Below are 24,148 nucleotides of genomic sequence, written 5' to 3' on the forward strand. Positions count from 1 at the left end.
ATGGACAGTTGGATGAGCCCTCCTGGGGTCGCCTACATGGGGTGCAGACCACTCCTATCATTTGGGTACCGAAGGAAATAACTGCCAAGCAGTTGGGTGGCACATGACGAACTGTGTAAGAACGTAATATAAAGGGTGTCCCCCCAAAATGCATACACACCATATCTATAGATTCTATTACATTCTGAAAATGAAATGTATGTTAATAAACACTGCTTTTATAATTATAATTATTCAAAGTGTGTATACATTTTTGGGGGACACCCTGTATGATTGTATATATGAAGCTACTGGGTCCTACCCCTCTCTCTGTACCCTTCTATTTTTTAAAGTTAGAGCTGGTGTCTATAGGCTTCCCGCTGCCACATTCAAAGCCTGACTGTCTCAAAGCCACTTTGAGGGAGCGGAAACAGGGATTTGGGAAAGGGGTTCTGGCCCTCTCTGTCTGCCAAAATACGAATTCAGAACTTATATTTGGAACCATGATAGAAACTGCACTCTCAGGATCCCTGAGGATGGTCCTTGCTGATTTATTTTTGGGGGGTGTGGGGTGGGAGGGACAGGGAGGAGAAACAGAGAGGAAGGGCCCTCAGGGGTCTCCAGCTGGCTAAGTCCTGTAGGGGAGACTGAGGCTCAGAACTGCAAACTGCCCGAGCAACGTCTGAGGTCGTCTTTCTCCTTAACCCAGACGTGGCATCTGCCTCTCCCGGGTCCGTCGCTTGGACCTCGGGAAAGGCAGCTGAGGCTGGGCAAGCGGTCTGCGTAACCACTGCAGCAGCCCACAGCCGCCCCCTCGGAGGGCCCGACGGGGGAGGAGGCCTCTCCGCGAGGAGGAGAGGGAGAAGGGGGGCGAAAGGAAGGAAGGCGAGCCGCGGGGGAGTGGAAGCGGCAGCCTCGCCCGGGGCTGATTGGCTCGCGGGGCCGGGCCGCTCGGGGCGGTTTATAAGAGTTGGGGCGGCCGGGCGCCCTGCCCGCTCGCCCGCGCGCCCAGGAGCAGCGCCCGGCTCTGAGCCCCGCGTCCCGGCCGCCTGGCCCCGCGCCCGCCGCCTCCGGAGCCGGCCGCGGGCGCGCCCCTGAGGGAAGCAGCAGGCAGGCGGGGAGCGCCCGGGACAGCGGGCGGAGCGCCATGCGCCGCGCCAGCCGCGACTACACCAAGTACCTGCGCGGCGCCGAGGAGATGGGCAGCGGCGGCCCCGGCGCCCCGCACGAGGGCCCCCTGCACGCCCCGCCGCCGCCCGCGCCGTCCCTGCCGCACCAGCCCGCCGCCGCCTCCCGGTTCATGTTCGTGGCCCTCCTGGGGCTGGGGCTGGGCCAGGTCGTCTGCAGCGTCGCCCTGTTCCTGTACTTCCGAGCGCAGGTGAGTGCTCGCCCCCCGGGGCGCGGGCCGGGCGCGCCCACCTCGTGCCTCCCTCCCGCGTGTGGGAAACTGAGCCCGGCCGCCCGGCGCGGCTCGCCAGCTCCTGCCTGTTCCGGAGGGGAAAGTGATTCTACGGAGGGAAGGGCCGGCTCGGGGACAGCCTGGCGCGGGGCGGGCCGCGCGGGTCTCCGCTCCCCGCGCACGCACGCGGTCCGGGGCGCGCGGAGGCTGAGCGCGCCTGGCCCGGTGCGTTTGAATTTCCCCCGGCGAGACAGCATTGGCCGCGCCCCTCCTCTGGAAGTGATTGCGTTTTACCGCCCTTCTAGTTCTCACTGGGAGCTAAGAATTAACTTCTGCCTATTTAGCGGGGAAGAAAAGCGCCTTCACTTCGGCATCGAGCCCTTCTCTCCTTCCCCGCCCACCCCAGGGTTTGGGTGCCGGGCCGGCCGCTTTGCAGGTCCGCTCGGGTCCGCGCTGCCAGCGGGCGGCGATGCCCGAGTTGCCAGAAGGGCCGAATGACAGGGCGACCCGAGGAAGCTGGTCTGGCGACCGCGACCGGGCTCTCGGGCGGGGAGAGAGGAGGGCAGGACCCACGCGCCTCCCCACCAAGGTGAGCCGAGGGAGGGACCAGGCGCGGGTAATGGTGAAGTTCTCTCCCCTGACCTAGCCTCGGTACATTTTAGCAAATAGCCTTTTACAAGATGAGGAAGACAGCTTGGAACTGCGGAGAGATAGAAAGGAAGGGGTAAGTTTGTAACATTACGCGTTCTGGTGGTTTATGCTCTTGTGTTTTCTTGGAAATTGCAGGGCATTTGGTTGGATTCATTCAGATATTCTTGTCTGGTGCTGTGAACTCTTTCTCAGAGGAAGTGGAGGGCTGACTGTGCATTTTTCTTTTTTTTTTTCTTTCTTTTTTTTTTATGGGAAAAGAGAGTTGGGTTTGGACTTCATTGGTGTTCAGATTCAAAGGTGATTACTAAACCCAACTGGATGCGTGGAAACACGGCAGTGCTTGGGTTGTATGGGTTTTTTGACATGTGCCAGAGTCCTGAACTCCATTACTTGACATCATAGGCTTTCTGTTAAGTTGTCATTACCTACTAGTTTGCGTTTTATAGAACTAGTTTGATTATCTACTAAAACAAAGGTAGAAATAATATTAACAAAACTTTAGAAAATTTGTGTTTGTGTAGTAAAAAATCTATTGAAATAATTTTTTCTAAAAGAACAACATTAAGTGGTTTCCTTGCAACACAAATCTCTATGAAAGTGATGAAATATTTTTCTTTCATTGGAGTACGCTGCAGTCAAGAATGAGTGGTTTATCCATTTTCCCATCCAGTCCGTTGTCCCCCTCCCCTTTAATACTTGTGTATTGAGTGCCTGCATTGCACATGGCACTATTAAATGCTGTGGAATATGAGTTAAGAATCATTTATTCAACATACAATGTCTACTGACTATGTGCATGGCATGGTGCCAGGTAAGGGAGAAGCCTATAACATAAGACTTAAAATTCTTAGTCCAGCAAGAGAGCAGCGTTCAGAAAAGGGCCAGAAGATGCCCTAGATCTCTACCTATCTTTTCTTACTCCTTTGGTGTAGGACGTCTTCACAGCAGTAATAGTGGAGCGTTCAGCACTGAAATAGTAGGAAATAAACGAATTCTAAGGACCATGAGCAGTTTAGATTGGCAGGAACCATGGAAATTGGTGTGGCCACATAGGAAAGAGTGACCTGCTGGGCTCTTATTACAGTTGTTTAGTTCTTGGTAGGAATTCTTAATATTGATGGTCTGGCAGGATGAGGGGTATCGCCTTCTCATGATCACCTATCATAACTTAGTAGTCTTGATGTCACATGGATAACAGTGAAGCCCTTTTCCAAAGTAAACAGGTAAGTTAGCCTAGCTAGGAAATTTTCATTTGGAGAATGTAATGTCATGATATTTCTGGGTACAATTTTCCTGAATGGCATGAAAATTGGTTTTCTCTAAGACTTATGCAAAATATATTAACCATTACTCTGAACCCAATTTTGTATTGCATTTTTAAAAGGTCATCTCCTTCAGTAAAGAAGTTATATTAGGAGCAATGTGTTCATAAGAATACACTGCTGGATCTGGTTGCATTTTATTGAGAATGATATCTAAGTCTGATGCTTAGAGGACAACTAATAATTTAGGGATACATTTTGAAGTAGTTACAAATGAAATGCTATGATGTCTGGAATTTTTCAGAATAACGGTGGAGGGGGTAGGGGAAGGGAAATGATTATTTAGAGATGAAACAAGACCGGCCATGCCTTGGCAATTGCTGAAGATCATGATGGGTATGTGGGAGTTCACTCTACAATTTTTTTCCACTTTTATATATGGTGGAGGCCTTCTTTCAAAGTTCTCACTAAGAGGATAGACTCAGTTTGACCTGTCACTGATTTAACATTTACACTTATATATTAGCTCTTTTGTATTGGAACTTGGTACTAAATAGATAGTTTTTTGACTTCTACTAAAGTTGTGGGTCAACTGCTTGGGGTTTGTGAATTCATTTGAATTAGAATGAAATCATCTAGTATCAGGTAACATTGCAGTTTACAGTAAAAAGAAAACAGAAAAAGGGGCCAGTTTTATTGTTTTTGTTTAAAGGGGGGAGGGGGAGCCATACAAATCCTTAACAACAACAAAAACCCAGTTTAATTTAGTTTTTAAATGCATTTAAAAAGAATGCCCAAAATAATGTAAAAATTACAGTGACTTAAAAAATTTTCTTCTCAACTTATGTTTGCATAGTTAAAAATGAATCAGCCTCCTTAATGTTTGCATATCGCCAGCGCTTAGATGTAGAAAAAAGAGCACTAGATCCAGTGCAGATTTCACTCACCAACCTTGCAAAAGAAAAAAATAGTATGTGGCTTGTGCCATATACTTACCACATAGTATTCATACTTTGGTTTACAAAAAAAAACCACACACACACACAGAAAAACTTCCAAAAAGTTGCTTGTAAGATGTATGTGCACTTTTAAAAACATCCCTACAACTATATTCAAAGTTTAGAGATAAGCTTTTCAGAAAACTCAGTCTCTGTTGCCCTTTTAACTCCCTCCCCCATCCCCCCAATAGGCACATCAACCTCTCTGGCTGTTTGCTCCTCAAATAGGAGAGCAGTCACTACTGAAAATCTGATGTAGAGGTGTGCAGGCTGCCTGTTTGTAAAAACAGATAACGAAATAGCACAAATGTCAAGCATCCTGCCTCATTTAACCCTATACATGATTAAATTTCAGGAAAGTTCTTTTGAAATGACTGAGTTCATTTCCTATGAACTACATCATCTAATAAATACGTTTTAAAAGTCCACTTTAAATCAGAAATTCAAGATTTATTTCATCTTTTCTGACATTTCTAGGTACAATGAACTCATTTGTAACTAAGTTTACTGTGATTTTTAAATTAATTTCTGGGTTTCTGCGTGGAGTGTAAGTGCCGTGAAGGTAAGGACTGCCCGTTTTCTCACTGTCTTATTTGCAGCATCTAGCCCAGTATCTGGCATGTTTAATTTTCTGAAAAAGCTTTTCAGATTTCTGCAACAGTAGATATATATCCATTTCTAATTTGTAATATGTGACTTATCTAATTAGTGACTAAAATAGACTAAAAAGTATCATGTTTTAGTCATGCAAATTCTCTATCCAGACTCCTTTGTTAAGAGATAGGTGGGGTACAAGATACATTCTGAAGAATGGTTCTCAACTGCACATTAGAACACTTGCGGAGAGATTCGGCTGGCCCCTACCCTTGGGAGTATAGATTAAACTGGAGGGAGGACCTGGGCATGAGATTCTCCCCTCCAATTTAATGAGAGGGGACCAAATCTTTGCATTATGTTTCTTTGCCTCAAAGCATTAATCATTATTAGGTGCTGCAGTATTTTGAAACTAATTATTGTTACTTGTGAACACATTTTAAAATTGGTGTCCAAGGAAATTTGAAGTCACTTTAATAGCAGATAATCTATACTTACATATTTGACATATTAAAGCATTACTTGTTCAACTTTAAGGGGCATCAGAATCACCCGGGATCTAGCTAGAATGCAGATTTCCAGGCAGTGGGCGGAGGGGGATGGGGAGAGCTGTGATTCTGCATTCCTGACAAGTTCCCCCTGAGCCATGACGCTGCAGGTGTTTGGGCTACACTTTCAGTAAAGAGCTTGTTGGCAGGACTTGAGCTGACCCAATGTTAAGGTTACCAGCCATTCCTCACTGACACCATATTGTTCCTATAGCTCAGCAGTTTTCTGGTGGTGAGCCTACTGAGGCCCTTGCATGATTCTTCTTTCCTGAGGTCTGAACTCAATGACTTTCATATCAGTTGCCCAGGCTTCCCTGGTTTTGTGGGAAACATTGGCATAAGTGAGCTTTTTTTAAAAAAAGACAAACACACACGTGATTGAAAGCTTTCCTTATATAAAACCTCACATATTCTTATTTATAATAATTATTTTAAAGAAAATATGGAAGTAAATATAGATTGCAGATAATTTTGCTTTATGAGTGATCCCTTTCCTATGATTTTAGATAATCTTTATATTTTGCAAGACTGGAATAACAAAATTTATATTAGTGGACACACACTTGTTGAAAGGCTGTCGTTTCATCTTGAGAATTTCAGATGTGGACAGGGTACTTTCCAGTTTACATCTGATGATTCTTTAATAAATTTGAACAACTATCTGATTACTTTTAAAAAGATAGTTAAACCTCCAAATGGAGACTTGGTATTATTGGCCGAGTTTTGGTTACTGTAAACTTTTGTAATTTTTCATTTTTTTCATCTAGTCTGTACCTACTAATGAGTAAATGCACATGAAGTACCTTGAATTTTTGAAATAAAAGGACAAAAAATTAAACTATTATTATTAAAACAAGTGGTAGCTAATTATCTCCACCCTTTACTTGGCAGTTGAAACACTACAGAGGCTTGTCAGAGCCCTGGAAGGAGTAGGCAGAGAATTTTAAGAAAAGAGTAGTACTTAAATGCTTGTGCTCACACCTGGTTTAATCAGATGACCAGCTAGTAACCTGGTGGGGATATTTTGGGTGGCACAATCCCTTGCATTACAAGAATTTTATCATCCCCTCAGTAGATATGGCCCCATGGCCTGCTTGACCCCATGCACCCCTCCTCATCACAAGTGGCACCAAATCTCACCCACGCACATTCCCAGGCACCCCTGACAGCCGCACCACTCCAGGCTGAGAAACACTGGTAAGAGGTTCAACAGAAAGGAAAATTATGCTCTGTCTTTAGGTTTTCTTTGGGACTAGGAAATGGATTTCTCTTGCTCTTCTTTGGCTTGTTAAAATACACATTATTTTGGGAACGAGACCAGGCAAACATGGTGGCTAAAGATGATGTTAATTTCATTTGATTTATGTAGGCTTCATGCTTTGACTATCTAAGTGGGCGTCACAATCCCCTCTAGCATGCTGCTTTCTCTACCTGCACTGACCACAGGATTTCCCTGACACCCCTTGTTCTCTATGAGGACTTTCACCCTGTCAGACGATTTTGACAATTTCCCCATGAATCACATGTGTACACTTGTGTTGAGGATGATAGCTACTCATAAAAATGAATTCGAAGTCAATGTTTTACCTGAAACCTATATAATTTTGTTAACCAATGTCACACTAAATTCAATTAAAAATAAATTTATAAAAATGAAGTCAGTGTTTTTTTAACAATTTTGGGGTAATTGTATTAACTATTAATTATTGGGAACATAAAGACTTGCCGAAATGAAAAATGAATTTTTTGTTCTTATGTCACATTTTATTAAATAGCAGGATGGTTAATATTAAACACTCTAATGTTCTTACTTTTTTGTTTCTCAGATGGATCCCAATAGAATATCAGAAGATGACACTCACTGCATTAATAGAATTTTCAAACTCCACGAAAACACAGATTTGCAAGACACAAGTCTGGAGAGTCAAGACACAAAATTAATACCTGATTCGTGTAAGAGAATTAAACAGGCCTTTCAAGCAGCGGTGGGAAAGGTGAGTTCACATTGAGGCTGTAAGTCAAGGGCCCTCGTTGATTCTACTCATAATGAAATTAAAACTGGCTAAGTGCTATTGACTTTGTTCTTTTTAAAGAATTTGTAAAAGAGCCTAAGAGAATTGTTTTAAGGAATTAGCAGAATTGTTTTGAAGTTGTTGGTTGAATATGGTGACCAGAGATATTCATGTTCGTGGAAATATTCTTTCTATTTTCTTTCTTTATTTTCTCTCTCTCTCTCTCTCCCTCTCTCCCTCTCTCCCTCCCTCTCTCTCTCTTTTTCCTTTTTAGAGAAGAGATTGAAATTCACACTTGGAAGGAAGACAAAGATGGTTTGTGGTAGTCAGTGGGTTAGTTTGCTAGTTTGAATTCCCTGCCCTAGAACCATTCCCTCGAGTCAAAGAACTCTGCTAGCTATTTCCATTATATTTTGCTTTGTAATGGTAGGATCTCCGATTCTACATGTGTTGATCCAGGGCTCTGTTGAGAATAAGTGTAACTGGTCCATTGTTGTCATCTGTGTTGAAGAGGTCAGCAAGGAGAACAGGAAATGATGTGATGTGTCCATTTTCTGATTTTCTGGGAGAGCTGGGTGAGAAGAGAGGACATGGGACAGAGAACACCAGCGACGTCTCTTATGCCCAAGTTCTGATTGAGAAATACTGTATTAACAGCCTATTTTACCTTCCTTGATAAGGTCACTTGAAAATTCATCAGCCTTGCAATCATTTTACTTACTGACTCTACCCAAAACTGGGTAGAGCCCCGTGACTCCAGTGCATGCACACCTGCATGGATTCTGGCATCCACCTTTATATCCCAGCCTCTAGTTTGCAGCTCCCTGGGCTATCTCCAGTCATCTGAGAGTAAATCCTCAAGTTCTCAAATTTCTTAAATCTAAATTGAATTTGAATTCAGTTTATTTTTTTGAAAATTCATATATAGTAATAGGATACATTGTTATTGATTTTTAAAAAATTTTTTAGAAAGAGAGGAAGGGAGAGAGAAAAACATCGGTCGGTTGCCTCCAGCATGCGCCCCACCGGGGATGGAACCTGCAACCTTCTGGTGTATGGGAGGATGCTCCAACCAACTGAGCCACCTGGCCAGAGCTATAGTAATAGTATTTTTGAAAAAGAGGATTTGTGTTAGAGGCAGAGGTAGGGCGATGAAGCTGTTTGTATAACCCTTAAAGGTGATATTTACTTATTTTACCAAATCTAAGGCACCACCAATTTTCAACTGACTTTCTTATTTCATGCATCACAAAGAAAGAAAAAAATGTTGACTAAGAAATTAAACATAATCGTCATAGATTCTAGTTGCATCTTAATTTCAGATTGCATCTAAAATGTAAAGAAAAAATTGCTTCATAGAATCCATAAAATGCAGATTGCTCATATCTATAAGAACAGATTGCTTATAAGTGTCACATTTTCATTATAATTAATGTGTAGGTGTTTAGCTTTATGCAGTAGATGCATATTTTAAAATGTGGGTTTAAACTCAATCTTGTTTCCTTATAATGTTTGAAGTATAGTAACAACAAATATGCTAGTCTATTCATTTTTGTTTTGTTTTGTGTTTCATTTTCATTAGTCTGCTCTTTATTCTATTTCCCAAATACTTAATAATCTATCTACAAACAATTATTTACATGTACTAGAAGTAATCTATTAGTTCATAACTGAATCCCTAATTAAGGTAATTCTGGTTAGGTAAATGATTGTTTTCTCATTTTCTGTTTAGGTTGACCCAGATTGTATATCCTTACAATGAAAGGAAACTTTCAATTCCATTGGCTTAGTCTTAAAAATTATTCTTTGTGTTTCTTCTGGAAAAATAAATATGCAAGATCAGCCCAGATGATTTTGAAAATAAATAATGTTAAGAAGAACAGATACTATTAGTATTTATCTGAGAATGCAAGAATGGCTCATCTTAATAGGTCAAAGGATAAAAACATTATTAACTCATAAACACTAAGAAGTGATAGACAAATTTTTTTCTTTTATTTCTGATGTTTAAAATCTATTTGAAAATAAAACTAGATTCTTGATGTTACCTGAGACAGTTCAAACTAACATTTAGTTCATGGTGAAAACAGAGACATTTCTCTTAACACAAGGAAGATGCCCAGTGTCCCCATGTTAATTACCACTCAGAATGTACTAGCTATGTAATTACACAAAAGAATGAAATAAGAAAATATGTATATGTGGAGAAGGCAGAATTTGTATGTCATGTGATTGTATTCTTGGGAAAATTCATAGGAAACTGAAAAGGTATAAGCAAAATAAAATGGTTTGTAAAAATTAATAAATAATAATTACTAGTTGCCCTCATGTCAAACAATAATCAGAAAATATAAATGAAAGAGTCTATTCATAACATTTTAAAAAATCCCTAAAAATAAACTTAATAAGGAATGTACAAAACTTCTGGAAGTAAAACTAGGAAACTCTACAGAAGCTCTTAAAATTGGATTGGATAATGTAAAGATGTAATTATGCAAAGTTGTATCCATGAAAGACAACACTGACCTTGGAGTAGAATTTATTGTATGTGTGTACATAATACAATATAAAATGATTTTAAATCAGTGGGCATAGTTTGAATTATTGAAAAATGGTGTTGGGGCAATTTATTTACAATTTTCAAGAAATTGTCACTGTTTTTGCAATATTTGCAATCTTTTAACAAATATTTACTAACTTTATAATTTATTAAAAAGTAATAACCTTCTCTCATATCCTACGGGAAAACAAATCCCAGACAGAGGGAGCACGCGGTGGCCAAGCGCTGCTCCCTGGCAGTCCAGCAACACCTGCTGCTGCTTCAGGGAACCCCTCTGCCCTTACCTGGCCCATGACAACGCCCCTGTTCGATGTCGCATGTCCTTTGAGCTTTCTAAGCGACTGCCAAGATAGTATGATAAACCAGTTTGGAGCAATAATGGCAGAATTTTTACTGTTTTAGAAGTCTTTTGGAGACAGGGTGCCTCGTTCCAAATGAGTAGCGTTAATTATAAGAGATTCAGTACCTGTCAAGCCAGAAGGAGAAAAATTTGTGGGCGTACAGGAATAGCTAACTGCTCTTATTAAAGGCACACAGCCTTAATTGTACTGATAGGTTAGTGTGACTCACAGAATGAGCAGATCTTTATTTTATTAATTTCACATTTGTTTTTGTAGCGTTATAGGACTTTACCTATTAAGCATGGGTAATAATATTACAAAAGTAATACTTTTTAAAGGATAAGGACTGTCATGAAATATTAATGCATATTTGGAGGTAGAAGACAAGAGGATCTTTAGGAAGGAGACGAGCATTATCCATACTTATCATTAGAATCAACCAATGTTTCTTAAGTGCACACACTGTGCCAGGCACTTTGCCAAAACTTCTCCTCTGCCTAATGATTTACACTTGTCTTATCCTTGCCAAGTAATGATTTTTCCAAATGTGTTATCCTTTGATAAGGATTATTGGTTAATGTGACATTCTACACATCTTGCCAAGATAATCAGATTTCTCATTTCTCTTGCCAACGCTGAAAATAGGATGGATGTATCAGGCATTTATAAGTAGGTTTGTACCTTAGTTTTAGCTCTAATATAGATATTGAGTGAACCGGTGAAGCAAAATTACTTACGTGGCTGCAGTCATTATTGAGAGATCAGCCCATCCAGTGGTAACAAATGCTAGACATAAGCACAATATCACATTGTATGTGTGCAAAAAGTGTGTTTACCCAGCCCGTCTTTGGTCAGACAAGTAATGCTGTTTTTTCCCCCTTTTTTGTTTGTGGCTGGGTTTTCTTGGCTTTTTTTCCCCTTTAGCACAGAACTCTGAAGCCTCTTAGTGATCCAGCCCTACCAACCACAATTTTCAAAGTCTATCATAACAGTCTATGACAATAAAGAAAACACTAGTACAAATATGGTGTCTGATTTATAAAGCAATTCCTGTTCCCAGCTTTGGCAGGCTCCGTGGCCACTGCCAGGCTGAGGAGCAGAGCGGGGGCCTTGGCCCTCACACCTCCTGGCCAGTCTTAGTGGAAAGCCAGCTGGTTGTGCACTAAATACACGTTCTCAGCACTCGGGGCTGTGACTCTCCTAATATTAGTATGCCAGATTGTTGATTTCGCATTGGATGCCTATTTGGGAAGAAACTCCGGAAACTTACTTTTGAAGGTCCTTGAAAGAATGATACAAGAGAGATCAACATACTAACCACACAACCACTTTGCTCGCCACCGCGAGATGTTCAGTGTATTCAAGGTGATCCCCCAGAACATGGGAAGGAAGCATGGGGACTTACATGTACATGCATTTTTCAGTATTAGCTTTTTAAAAAAGCTATGTTTTTGTAACTGCTTTATAATGCACCTTATATATAGGGGTGGGCAAAAGTAGGTTTACAGTTGTTTGTGTGGGGGAAAAGTAATAATAATAATAATATAAGAATAAGTTGTGTTTCGTGTCATCACAACTGTAAACCTGCTTTTGTGAACCCCTGTACAGGAGTGTTTTTACTTAACATTTAAATAAGTAAATATGCACCTTTGGGAGTATTAAAATTTTTTTCCTGAAAGAGCTGCACAATCAGAAATATTTAGAGATCGTGGAAAGAAGCTGCAGGCTCCATCAGGACGAGAGCAGCAGCCATTTAGCTCAGACTGTATATTACCCCTAATTTAGTCTCAAGAATGAAGGGAAAAAACAAATGTTTGATGACTTATTGAACTCTGTAAACTAATATTTTGAAATAAAAACAGACATTACCAACTCATAACGCCGTTTGGAATGTTATAAACCTGGCCCTCATTTATCTGATGTCTTTCCAACATTACAATCGACAATTATTAACATTCCAGCCTGAGGCAATAATGTAGGTTAATTTTCGTTGCAAGTTATCTTCATCCTGATTTCTCCCTTTAGTCACATTTTTCTCAGGTCTCTTTACCTCTCCATAGACTGCAGGCTATAGCGAATCAGCCTGTAATGTGAACTAAGAACGTGGCTCTGGCTCCTTTTATGAGTGCAATTTTATAAAACTCTCCGATTTCACTCCAGAATGTGGAAAGCCAATACCAACTACCAATAAGTTGTCTTGCTGGCATATTCCTGACTAACTACAGTTGACCCTTGAACAACATGGGTTTGAACTGAGCAGGTCCACTTACACGTGAATTTTTTTCAGTAAACACTGTAAATGTATTGTCCCTTACGATTTTCTTACTAACATTTTCTTTATTAGCTCACTCTACTGTAAGAACGTAATATATAATACATACAGTGTGCAAAATGTGTCAATCGATTGCTTTTATTATCAGTAAGACTTCCTATCAACAGTAGGCTATTAGTAGTTATCTTTTTGGGGAGTCAAAAGTTATATGTGGATTCTCAACTGTGCAGGGGCTGGAGCCGCAAACCCCCATATTTTTAAAGATCAACTCTATTTTCTGGAGCCAGTAAGCCTCTGAGCCTCCAAATACTTACTGGAAAATGGGGACTGAGATCAGAGAGTCATCATGATTGAACAATGTATTCTTACTTGAAATTCTTTTTTTATTTCTTCGAGATCAGTACATACTTAACCTCATCTCCTGCAGGATTCACAATGTAAATGCCAAACATCCCCTGATATTAAGAACTGTGTACCCCCAAATTAACAAGTTCTGATCCTCAATGAAATATTCACTGTTATTTGGTATAGTCTATGCTGCTGTAACAAAGAGCCCCGCCATTCAATGAGCAATGAGGTCTTTTTCTTGCATGCAGTAATCTAGAGGTGAGCAGTGCAGGGCTAGTGGGAAGGTTCCTGCATCTTCAACAGGTACCTTCCATCTCTGGGACCAAGGTGGCTTCTTTATTTGTTGTCATTTCCAGACAGAGGAGAGGGAGAAAGAAAAACTGAGGGCAGCACCTGGGAATTGACACATACTCACCCTAGTAGTATCCTGTTGGTGGAGCTTATGCAGAAGACCACACCTTGCGACCAGGGAGGCTGCACAAAACTCTCTCTAGCTGAGTGGCCATTGCCCACCAAGGCTTGAGGGAGGGAATTGCCTCTAGCTCATTGGAACAAGGAGAGAATGGATTCTAGAGGACAATGACAGTCTCTGATATTCACTAAACCCTGTTTAAGCAAGAAAGTGGGCTCACTATATGAGCTAGAGCTAATTAACTCTGTGAATACACAAATCCCTGAAAAATTTGAATGGTCAATATTTTAGTTTCTAAAATACTTTAGAATTATTTAGATGCAGGAAAGAGAGAAATTTAAAAGTAGATTTAACAGCATGCATCTTTTTGAGGAACTTCCAAAAACCTGTTTAGACAATATGCCTCTGTGATCTCTGAGTAAACCTGGATCGTCATTTGCAGTTTGTAGTAGGTTTTGTGGATTCAAGAACATTAATTTAAAACCAGAAAGTTCATCAGATAAAGTGTTTGTTTTTTCTATATGTAAAGCTGATCCCTTAGAATTCCAATGTCAGTTATTACAAGAAGCCTATTTCCACTTTTAAAACTAAAGTACATAAGAAATCAATTAGAATGTGAGTAGATCTTAGCTGCTTATGAAATTATAATCATTGGGGTTGTTATACAGACATTATTTCTTGTTTGCTTTCTGGTTAAACACCTCCCCCCTCCAAAAAAAAAAAAAAAGGGGAAAAATTAAACTCCATTCATTATCTCTTTGCCTTTGTATATAAGAGTATGTGTCTCAAGAAAGTTTCTTGTAAACCCACAAGGAAACTTGGGGTTTGGGACACTGATGTTCCCAAATCAAGATGTTAGTCATGTAGTGGTTTTCCAATGGGATTTCATCTCTGTTTGCCATAACAGTTTTGGGAACTGCAATTCAATCAACCCCAGTCATATCTAGCATTTATAAAAGCTGCCTTTATGGGAAAGCTGAAGTAAGACCCACAGAATTTTCCTACAATTTTAAGGCCATCTACTGCTTTTGCCTAACCAGGGGCTATTGACTGTGATGTGCTCAATCTCAGGGGAGACCTGGGGCAAGAGGTAGGATGGTTTGAAGGAGGGAAATAACCAGACAGTGGGCTTATCTTCATGCTAGAAATGCTCTAGGATGGAAAAGAAGGTATTGCAAATTGACATTTTTAAAGAAACAGACAAGAGGAAGGACATGCCTGAAAGAGGAGCGTCTAACTACCTGGCGTGGAATCTTGGGCTAAGATTTCAGAAGCGAACAACCCTGAGGGTCCTGGGTTAGGGAGGAAGGTGGTAAAGGATGGACTGGATTGCTCCATCTGGAGTGGCTGATCCCAGGACAGCCTGTGGAATTGGAGGGAAGGATGCCCTAGAGCAGTGTTTCCCAAACCTGCTGCTCTTAATCGCTTGGGGCCCTTGTTTAAGAAAATAATAAATAAGGGTCTCCCAGATCTATCCCAAAGACTCTGATTTGGTAGTTCAGGACTAGAGTCTATGATTTTGGAAATCGTCTCTTAGTAAGGCTGGTCTGTCTTTAAAGAAGAGTTTCATAAAGCACCTGGGACTAAGAAGGTGTTGTAAGCATCCTAAGAAGAAGCGAGAGCCACACAGGGAAACCACTGGTGAATGAAGTGACTGTATTTAAGGAGTGGGATGAAGCCTGTGTGTTGTAAAAAGGCGGGTCTTGGAAACTTCAGAGAGCAGTGTGTATCTGAGATGACCAGACAACAAATGTTTGCTTGAACTTTTTGAGGTTCAGAGTCTGGGAGAGTTCTGTTCCCACATAGTTTCCTCATCACTAGGGGGCTACCCCAGTCCTCAATCTTCTCCTTCAAGAACACTAGGCGGGCCCTGGCCAGTGTGGCTCAGTTGGTTGAGCATGGCCCCATGCCCTGAGGGGTCACTGGTTCAATTCCTGATCAAGGCACATGCCCGGATTATAAGCTCGATCCCCAGTAGGGGGCGTGCAGGAGGCAGCTAATCAATGTCTCTCTTCGCCTCTTCCTCTCCCTTTCTCTCTAAAGATCAATAAAAACATATTTTTTAGAGAAGAACACTAGGTAGCCGTGGTGGTGGTGGTGATAGTGGCTATAGCAGTGGCTATAGTAGTAGTAGCAGTAGCAGCAGCAGTAGTAAAAATGATAAGTATAAATAGTAGTAATAAATAGTAATAATGATAAGTATAAACCATAGGCTTACATTCATCAGGAAGTTTTGATGGACTCAGAATCCCTTCTCCTCAGTGCTCCTCATCTGACCCACCCTTTCATGGTGAATGACACCGTCACCTCCATCGCCCCGATCCAGAAGCCAGAAGATGGTCTTACACTCTTACTCACTAACTCTTCACCTCACCCCCATCCTGTGAATTTTCCCTTTTCATAAAATCTTCAAATACTTCTCTCTACTCTGTGTTACTACTGTTGTCAGGTTGCTATAGGTGTCACCATCATTTCTCGCCTGGATTAGTGCAGTGACCACCCTGTCCATGGTTTCACAGCTTCTAGTTCATTTCTCCACAGCTGAGTGACTTTTAAAATGCAAATCGGAACATATCGCTTCCTTTCCTGCTTAAAAAATCCTTTGGTAGGCCCCTCAGGATAAGGTCTGAGCTGCTGAACATGGAACACAGAGTCCTCTGTGTTCTGGAAACCCTCTTTGCAACCTCTGCGTCTCCAGGCTCATGCCTGGGCTGCATCTCATCACCCACCTCAGCTAGTGCTCAGTGGCCCCCCTGAGTGAAGTGCTTGGAGCTCCCTAACCTGGTTGTGCCCAGGCCCCCTGCCTTCCTGCTGTGACCCTGGAGCATCCTGAGCACCCCACAGGACTCCTGGCCCCCGCAGCCATCAGTAGACTTTGTGGAATGGATGGATGAATGAATTATGGGTCTTTGTGTGTCATCCTTCTGGTGCCATTCCAGGCCATTCTTTGTGTAGTCAGTTTCCTAATTGTCTTTCAAAATTCAGTTCAGGCATTACTTCCGAAGGAGGCCCACACTCAGACCCAGCTGCCCATCTTCGGGCTTAGGAAACCCCTGCTGTGCATGCCCAGGGCTTCTTGCATTCACCTCATCATTGCATCAGTTGTACGAGTCTGGCATTGGTCTGGCTCCCTCACCGGTGAGCTTTTCAGGGACATGGACTGTGTGATGTTTAGGTTCTCTCCCCATTGGCAGGCTCAACCAAGGTTTAAAGAACCAGTGTAATGAATGAGTGAGTGATCTCTGCCCATCCCTATTTTCGGTCATCACATGGCTGGTAGTTTAATATGGCCAGAAGCTAGCCACATTACGAATGCCCAGAAAGATCTGTAAGGGCTAGACAGAGGTCTTCCCTCTTCAAGAGGGAAGCTTCCTCCCTCTTTGGAGCATGAACATGTTAGGAACCTTGAGACTGGAGGCCCTTCAGCTGCCACTCTGCCCTTTTCCTTCCTGGCCTCATTCACCCACAGTGGCTGGCCTGGCACCTCTCCCTCCGGGAGTCTATCCTAGCAGTCAGAAACACTTTTGGAGGATGTGTGAGGGTAAGCCTTCTTCAGAGGAAATGGAGGTTTATGAATGTCAGCAGCTCCGCCAATGTCAAGTGCCATGATTATGTTTAAGTGGCAGAAGAAAGAGACATGCTAAATAGCACAGTTAGCCCCAGTGCCCCATTGCAGTTACTCTGCCAAATCCTTACATCACACTTTTCTATCAAGTACCATAGACGTTTTAGAATTGGACTGGTTATGAAGACTAATATTGCTGTCCTAAGGCTGCCTTATGAAAACCCGAGGGGACCCTTAACAGTAGCAAAAGCTTCCTCATTTAAACCATGAAGGTTAAACAATAAAAACTAATTCTCTATTCCCAGCACAGCCATCACACTGCCAGGAAAGCATCCCTCTGCCTTAGGAACACAAGGGCACTCTCTTCCTCAGCCCTCTGGTGGGGAGGGTGCATTATCTGTTTGCAAAGATGCATTTTCCAATCAGCAGCCTTCATCCGAGGAAATGAGCCCCTGGTGCCTACTTGGGGTGGGGGAGGAGGCCAGGCCACAGCTGGTAAAGTTCTTCACTGAGAATTTTCAGAGATGAACGTGGGATGGTGGAGCTGATTCAGTCAGGAGGTGAAGAGATTAGGAGGCGAAGAACGGGTCCTCGAGTGGGAGGAAGGTAAATGCACATTGAGAAGACTGTCTTTGGGAGAATTTTTAAAATCAGTAGTTTATATTAAGACATGAAGTATTTAGGGATCGAAATGTAAAGTTACAGATTTAAGTGGAAGATGGCTCTTATCTTCAGGATTAGAGGACCGGTGCTTGGTCTCCCCTCTTCCCTCCTCGGCCTCCTGCTGGGGCACTGGTGAAGAGCTGCAACCCCCCTGCCCCAGTGCTCCTGTCCCCTCCAGCCCCGGGGATCCTGCAGGGCTCTGCTCCAGGGGACCCGAGCTGACCAGCATGGGCTTCATGACACCTATCATAATATATACCTAAGTGACAGATCACATTCTGATCTTACTTTGCTGAGAGGTATTTTTGAGCCGTCACTGTTGGCTCTTCATATGGAACCGGGGGGGGGGGGGGGGGGTCTCCAGCTCCATCCAGGTGCTATGGAATGTCCCCCACCTTCTGTGGATTTGAAGGTCAGTGTGAGCTTTAGGGGAGGAGGGAAGCCAGCAACTGAGACATTGATTCTAACCCTGTCTCTTTAGTTGCTGCACAGCACGTGGCGGGTATTCTTTCTGGGCCCTGTAAACCAAGAACGCCATGGAAATAAAATCCTGACAGTGAAATATGAGCTATCTGAGGGAGCAGTTGTGCTAAGTCTGCATGAACCGGAGGGCAGGGTACTTGCAGGAAAAACTGACCTTTGGTGTGCAGAGGTATCCTTAGGAGCAGTGGGGTTTGGGGACGCAGGGGAGGAATAGCAGGAGAGCCTGGAGCAGTAACCAGCCTAGCTGTGCAAGGCCTGCTAAACAAAAAAAAACAAAAACAAACAAAAAAATTAACTTCCATGGCTGAAAGTCTTTTTAAAAGAAAGGGCTTGCCCCGCCGGGCGTGGCTCAGCAGTTGAGCATTGACCTAGGATCCAGGTGATCGGGGTTCGATTCCCGGTCAGGGCACATGCCCGGGTTTCGGGCTCGATCAATGACTCTCTCATCATTGATGTTTCTGTCTCTCTCTCCCTCTCCTTTCCTCTCTCTGAAATCAATGAAGATATATTGGGAAAAAGAAAAAAAGAAAGGGGTTATTAGGCCATTGCTAGCAAAAAAAAAAAAAAGACTGGCCTTGGTGCGTGGAGTCAGGGAGTCTAAACCAGCAGCAGCACGGCTGGGTAGGAGCGGCAACGTGTCCATCTTCTCCAAGTTTGCAGACATGTCTCTGCATCAAGTAGCGGGAGGGGGAGAAAGATGTAAGCCCGCTGAAAGAATTGACATTAGGCAGAGGGGTGGGAGACGGTGAAGCGGGCGGCTCTGGGACAGGCAGAGTCCACAGGGAGCGTCTGCAGGGGCCGTGGCAGCGAGCGGAGGGCCCAGGTGTAGCAAGAGGCGGAGGCTCCTGGAGTCCAACTGTGCCCGGCTCAGAAATCTACAGAAATAGCCACGCGGACATTAACCTGAGGTTCCAACAGACATTCAGGGATGTGAGTAGTCTTTTGTCCCAGCTGGTCCACAGCCATTAACAAGGCTAACTGTTCTGTCTCTTTGACTCCCTGCTGCTGTAATTTTAATTTACAACATCTCAGAATTTTCTCTTTGTCAGGCCTTATAAGCCCTGTAGGGAATGTGGACTTGTTTTGAAGCCTGCGGGCAGCCCCTGGAGGGTTTTCAGAAGGGAAGGAGCAATGCTCCCACGTGCGCTCTCGGTGTGAGGAGAGCAGGAGACTGGGAAAGCTGGTAGGAGGCTCTTACCGCAATCCTAAGGAGAAGTGCTGGAAGCTTGAAGGAAGGCAGTGGTCCTGGGCAGGAGAGGGGGGTTGGATTTCTGAGCTATTTGCAAGGTGGACATCTGCAGGACCTCTTTGCAGGAACAGGAAACTGGCTACTCATTTTTAGAAAGAACTGATGTGTGGAATTCATGTGCTAACTTGGCTGACAAATACACTCTTGTATCTAGGTGGGAGAAGAATTGCATGAAGAGTGTCATTAAGATGTTAAAATAAATGCGTTACATATGTTAACAAGTGTATGAACCCTGTGTTATATCTGGCAAACGGGGTGTTAAATCCTTGTTCAACCCGCCAGATGCCCCAGCAGCTGCTGCTGGAATTGTGGAGGGAGGCAGCCACCTGAGACCCTGGCTGTGAGCTGGTGCCAGTGGTTTCTGAAGCATCTGGCTGTACAAATTCCTTCTTCTGTGCTCGGATTGACAGGTACCACATGGATCACACAATTCACATCATGATGCACAGGTGGGATTTCCAGTCTGATAAACCTGGACTCCAGCAATTTCACCTTTTCAGGGAATCTTTACAGCTGGAGATGTCCTCAGTGGGAGCTTAAATCTATTTATATTATTTTGTAAGACAAAAAAAATAAAAAAAATAAAGAAACAACCCCCAAACCCCACGCAGTCAGACTTAAGCCCAACTGAATAGCATCACTCTTGAATTGGAATGATACCAATCTTGTTTGGGGCAGTCACCCAGTGGAGTTTGCAGAGGCAGGCTTAGCTACCATTTGCTGTAAATGTTGAAATTCCCGGGGCAAAATTCCCATAACTGCTCAAAGGAGTTGAAAATACTCCTAGGTGTTTATATTTATTCTTATACAGTACACTCTCTCCTAAGCGGCCCAGACTTATCAAGACTGAGCCAGTTCTGGGATGTCTCTCTCCTCCTTATGTTTGGCAAAAGATCCTAAAACATTTAAGATGAACATCAGCCTGGCTGGTCCCAGCAGAATGAAGACTATCACTCCCCCGGGAATTGCACTTCTTAGATGTTGAGTTCAGGAGAAGTTGAAGAAAAGCAGTGTTGGAGACCACAGTTACACAATCACATTGATCCTTCGTGTACTTTCTTTCCTGGATGTGAAATTGTGAAATCCCAACATTTTTCTGTGAGTGAAATAAAAGTTGAGAGTAAAAAAAAAAAAATCATTATCATTTGTTTTCCTGTCTGTTCGAATGTACTCTGACAGCAAAGATGAAAAGTTAATGCAGTCTAAATAGGAAAATACCACAATGAGAAGATTTAAAAATGTTGTGAAATTTCCTCATTTCTATTATTTTTAGACTTTGGAGTCAGGGCAGAGGGCAGTTTCAAATCTGCAAAGCCTGGCTGTGGCTCCTCCTGCTTGTCAATGTTGGAAAACGTCCACTAGGTGGCAGTATGTTAGAGGGTTTCTTTTAGGCTTGAATTGGCAGCGATTTCGTTGGCTACCTACCAGTGGTTCAGTTTTCCTTTTTGTCCTGTTTTGAAGGGTGAAATGAAGCTATCACAATTTAGGCCCAAATTACGCTTATCTAAAATTGCATAAATTCGCTGAAAAGCCTACTTGTTACAGTGTGACCATAAATAAGTTCGTTCATTCATGTGAATTTTCTTAGTAACTTATAGGTAATGATCCTAAGTGTCATGGGTAGTTTATAGAGCCCACAGGCAATTCTTTTTGTCCCTTGCATGTAACAACAGATGCTAAACATGCTGTATTCTGAGAAGACAGATCTCTGGTGTTCCTGGGGAGCAGGACATTTTTTGGGTTCTCTTTAGTGGCTCTTAGCCCAGAGAAGATTGCAGGGTGGGCCTTCTGCCCAGTTTCCTCACCCTGGGGACGGTTCTAGCTTCTCCTGGAAGCTGTTTGCTGGGAAGTGTGTCAAAGCTATCCGCACTTCTATGCCAATCTTTGGGCATTCTGATAGTGTAGACAACATATAATTGCATTGGATGTTTATCCAGAGAGTTAACTAACTGGTTTTTAAAAATTAATGTACAGCAGGATTTATAATAAGATAAAACACTTTTTTAAAAGATCTCTTGCATTTGAATAATTTTTTCAGAGGAGAGAAATTAGGATGTTCTTTGTAGTGTTTTTCCCAAATTAGATAATCAGAACTTTCTGAATTTAAAGAAACCAGAAACAATGTCTGAATGATAAGATTTGGGGAATAAAGAGCTCTGCAAATTTTAAAACACACTAATTAATGTGACAGAAGTACAGGACTAATGTGGATGAAAATGAATGTAAATTCAAAGCTTAAAAAAGTAAATGGAATTGTCAGAGTGAATTTGGATACTGTTTCAGAAGGAGTTCCCATGATCTTGAAAATGAGAAGTATTAATTCAAGGAAGATCCATGGTTGGGTGTACATAGCAAAGTATTTGACTTTGAGAAAAACGACAGAGTGGCCTCTGCTCTGTGTGGTGTGCTTGGAGACATGATGCCCCCCAGGACCTGAACGGCCTAGCTTGGGGGATTCACCAGCCAAGCCCTGAACATGGCTCACCCACCTCTGAGCCCATTGTTTTCTGCAGCCCCTGGGACTTCTGAGACCATATTTCCTGATGTGGAGGCTCCTTTTTGTCAGGTCCCCAGTCAAGCTGTGCCTCCTTTCGGAGTTATTACTTCATGGGGGGAACCACCCTCTTGACAGGTGTGGGGAAGGGAAAAAGAGATCTTTTTCCCTCTACCCTTCTAGGTTCTCCAGCTGGAGCCCTGTAGCTTTGAGAAAAGACAGATGAACAAGAGAAAGGCACATAAATTTATGTTTTATGTGACATGAGAACCTTCATAAAGAAGCGAAGACCTGAAGAAACTGTTAACCTGAAGGCTTGTACTAGGTTTGATGAGGAGTGGAAAGGCGTGGAAAAAATGTGATATGACAAAAGGGCATGAGCTAAGGGCAGTAAACTGGGGGAAACTTAGCAAGGCCTGTTCATTCTGATTTTTTTCAGCATCCTTTGGTCTTAAGGATATTCCTTTCCTCCAGTTTTGGAGAGGGCATCTCTCACATGAGGGTCTTATGACCAATGTCAGAGAAGAAGGACATCAGGTAGTTGTTCCTGCACCTGATATTTCTCATATTCCTTCAGCTTACAGTATTCAGTCGGCCAGGGTAGCATTTTTGAGGGTAGCATGTTCTGAACCTCATCACTGGCCATCAACACTTTTCCCCCAGCTTTCAGGAGTATATTTGATGACTGTGTCTTAAAAAGGGGTATGGGCTTTTAGCTCTAGAAATATAATCATGAGCATGGGTTCAAGTCCCAGTATTATAAGGTGGGTTCTTATTCTCTCTCTGCCTCCGTTTCCCAGTCTAAAAAATGAGGTTAGTAATAGTTACCCAGCCTCTGATTTTAATAAGACTCAGGTATGATTGCCCTAGCCAGTTTGGCTCAGTGGCTAGAGCGTTGGCCTGCGGACTGAAGAGTCCTGGGGTTTGATCCTGGCTGAGAGCACGCACCTTGGTTGCAGGCCCCATCCCCGGCCCCCATCAGGACGCATGTGGGGGGCAACCAATCAATGTGTCTCTCTCAGATCCATGATCTCTCTCTCTCTCTCTCCCCCACCCTCTCTGAAAAGCAATGGAAAAAGTATCCTCAGGTGAGGATTTAAAAAAAGAAAGAAAGAATCAAGTATGATAATATAAGGGAAAACACTTTGTTGGCTATGAATGTAAGAGATTATTTAATTTTCAATATGTGGAATATATATATAAATTGTGAGGGTATCATAAATCTATGACTAAATAGAGATGTCATCAAACAGCTGTTCATGGGAACACTCCATTAGCAATAATGATTCTCAGTACCTGCTCCATATTAGAATCACCTGGGAGAGCTGCTTTTACAAACTACCAAGTCAACATCTAATTGAGTTAGATTGGCTGGGTTTGGGGCCAGGGCACCCTAAAAGTGTAGTCTTAGAAGAATGCTGTTTGTGGTTATCTACGCAGATAAATAACAACAATCTTAGAGCACAAAAAATTGGGGGTGGGGTAGACATACAAGAACAGACACTGAGAACACACTTTTTTTGTAGACTGAGGTTATATTTACATCATTTACCCCTTTTCACGTGGAAACTTCCCTATAGAGTTTCTGAGAGGAATTGCAATCCCCAGATACCCAATAACAGATATAACACGAAAGAAACATTGCCTCATGAGTCTCCAGCTAGAGTTTTAATTCATCCTCGGTTATGACACAGTTTTTTATTTTTTTATAGCACACATTGCAAGTGTTTCTGAATGGTGCTGGTTATTGAATTTTCTTAGAACAAATCTGTGACAGCTCTGACCTAGAAACCACTGATTAAATGGGCAGAAGTTCATTCCCAGGTGGGAGAGAACAAACTTCCCCTGCCTACTAATCAGTGACCTGAGCCTGATGCTTCTTCGGCTTAGATCTCAAGCTTCAAGAAAACCTCAGATTGGCCCATCTCTGATGTCTTTTGGGACATGAGAGGGATTGTTCTCAAATTGAGGCCCCAGGCCAGCAGCACCAGCTCACCTATTAAAAATGTGAATTCTCAGGCCCCGCCCCAGGCCTACTGGATCAGAATATCTGTTTCAACATGACCTCAGAGACTGTGATGGATGCTCAGGTCTGAAAACCACTGAGCAGCACAGAGGCTCTTTCCTTGTTTTTCTCAAGAATAAGTGTGTATTTCTCAGTAGAAAAGCATGAGACAGGAATTTGCAGGCCGTGCTTGGCTTTGCTCCCTTCTCCACGCCTCCTCCTTCCATCTGATGACGAGGCACGGCCGGGTAGAAGGAAAAGGGGGGGTAGAACATTTTTTAATTACTCTGTCGTCAAGGTTCCTATTCCAATC

General features: G+C 42.8%; 1 protein-coding gene across 1 annotated transcript in view; it reads left to right on the forward strand.

Annotated features, from left to right (window-relative positions):
- Positions 1 to 1,126: 1,126 nt before the first annotated feature.
- The window catches only part of TNFSF11 (TNF superfamily member 11), a gene marked incomplete at its 5' end in the record, with an annotated part of 30,435 nt that continues 7,413 nt past the window's right edge, over positions 1,127 to 24,148 (forward strand). The window contains 2 exons of the mRNA XM_081127886.1: positions 1,127 to 1,357; positions 7,258 to 7,425. Coding sequence (XP_080984012.1) covers positions 1,127 to 1,357; positions 7,258 to 7,425 — 399 coding nt within the window. The remainder of the gene's footprint in view (positions 1,358 to 7,257; positions 7,426 to 24,148) is intronic.

The sequence above is a fragment of the Miniopterus schreibersii genome, assembly GCF_964146895.1.
Source record: "Miniopterus schreibersii genome assembly, chromosome: 2".
Classification (NCBI taxonomy): Eukaryota; Metazoa; Chordata; class Mammalia; order Chiroptera; family Miniopteridae; genus Miniopterus; species Miniopterus schreibersii.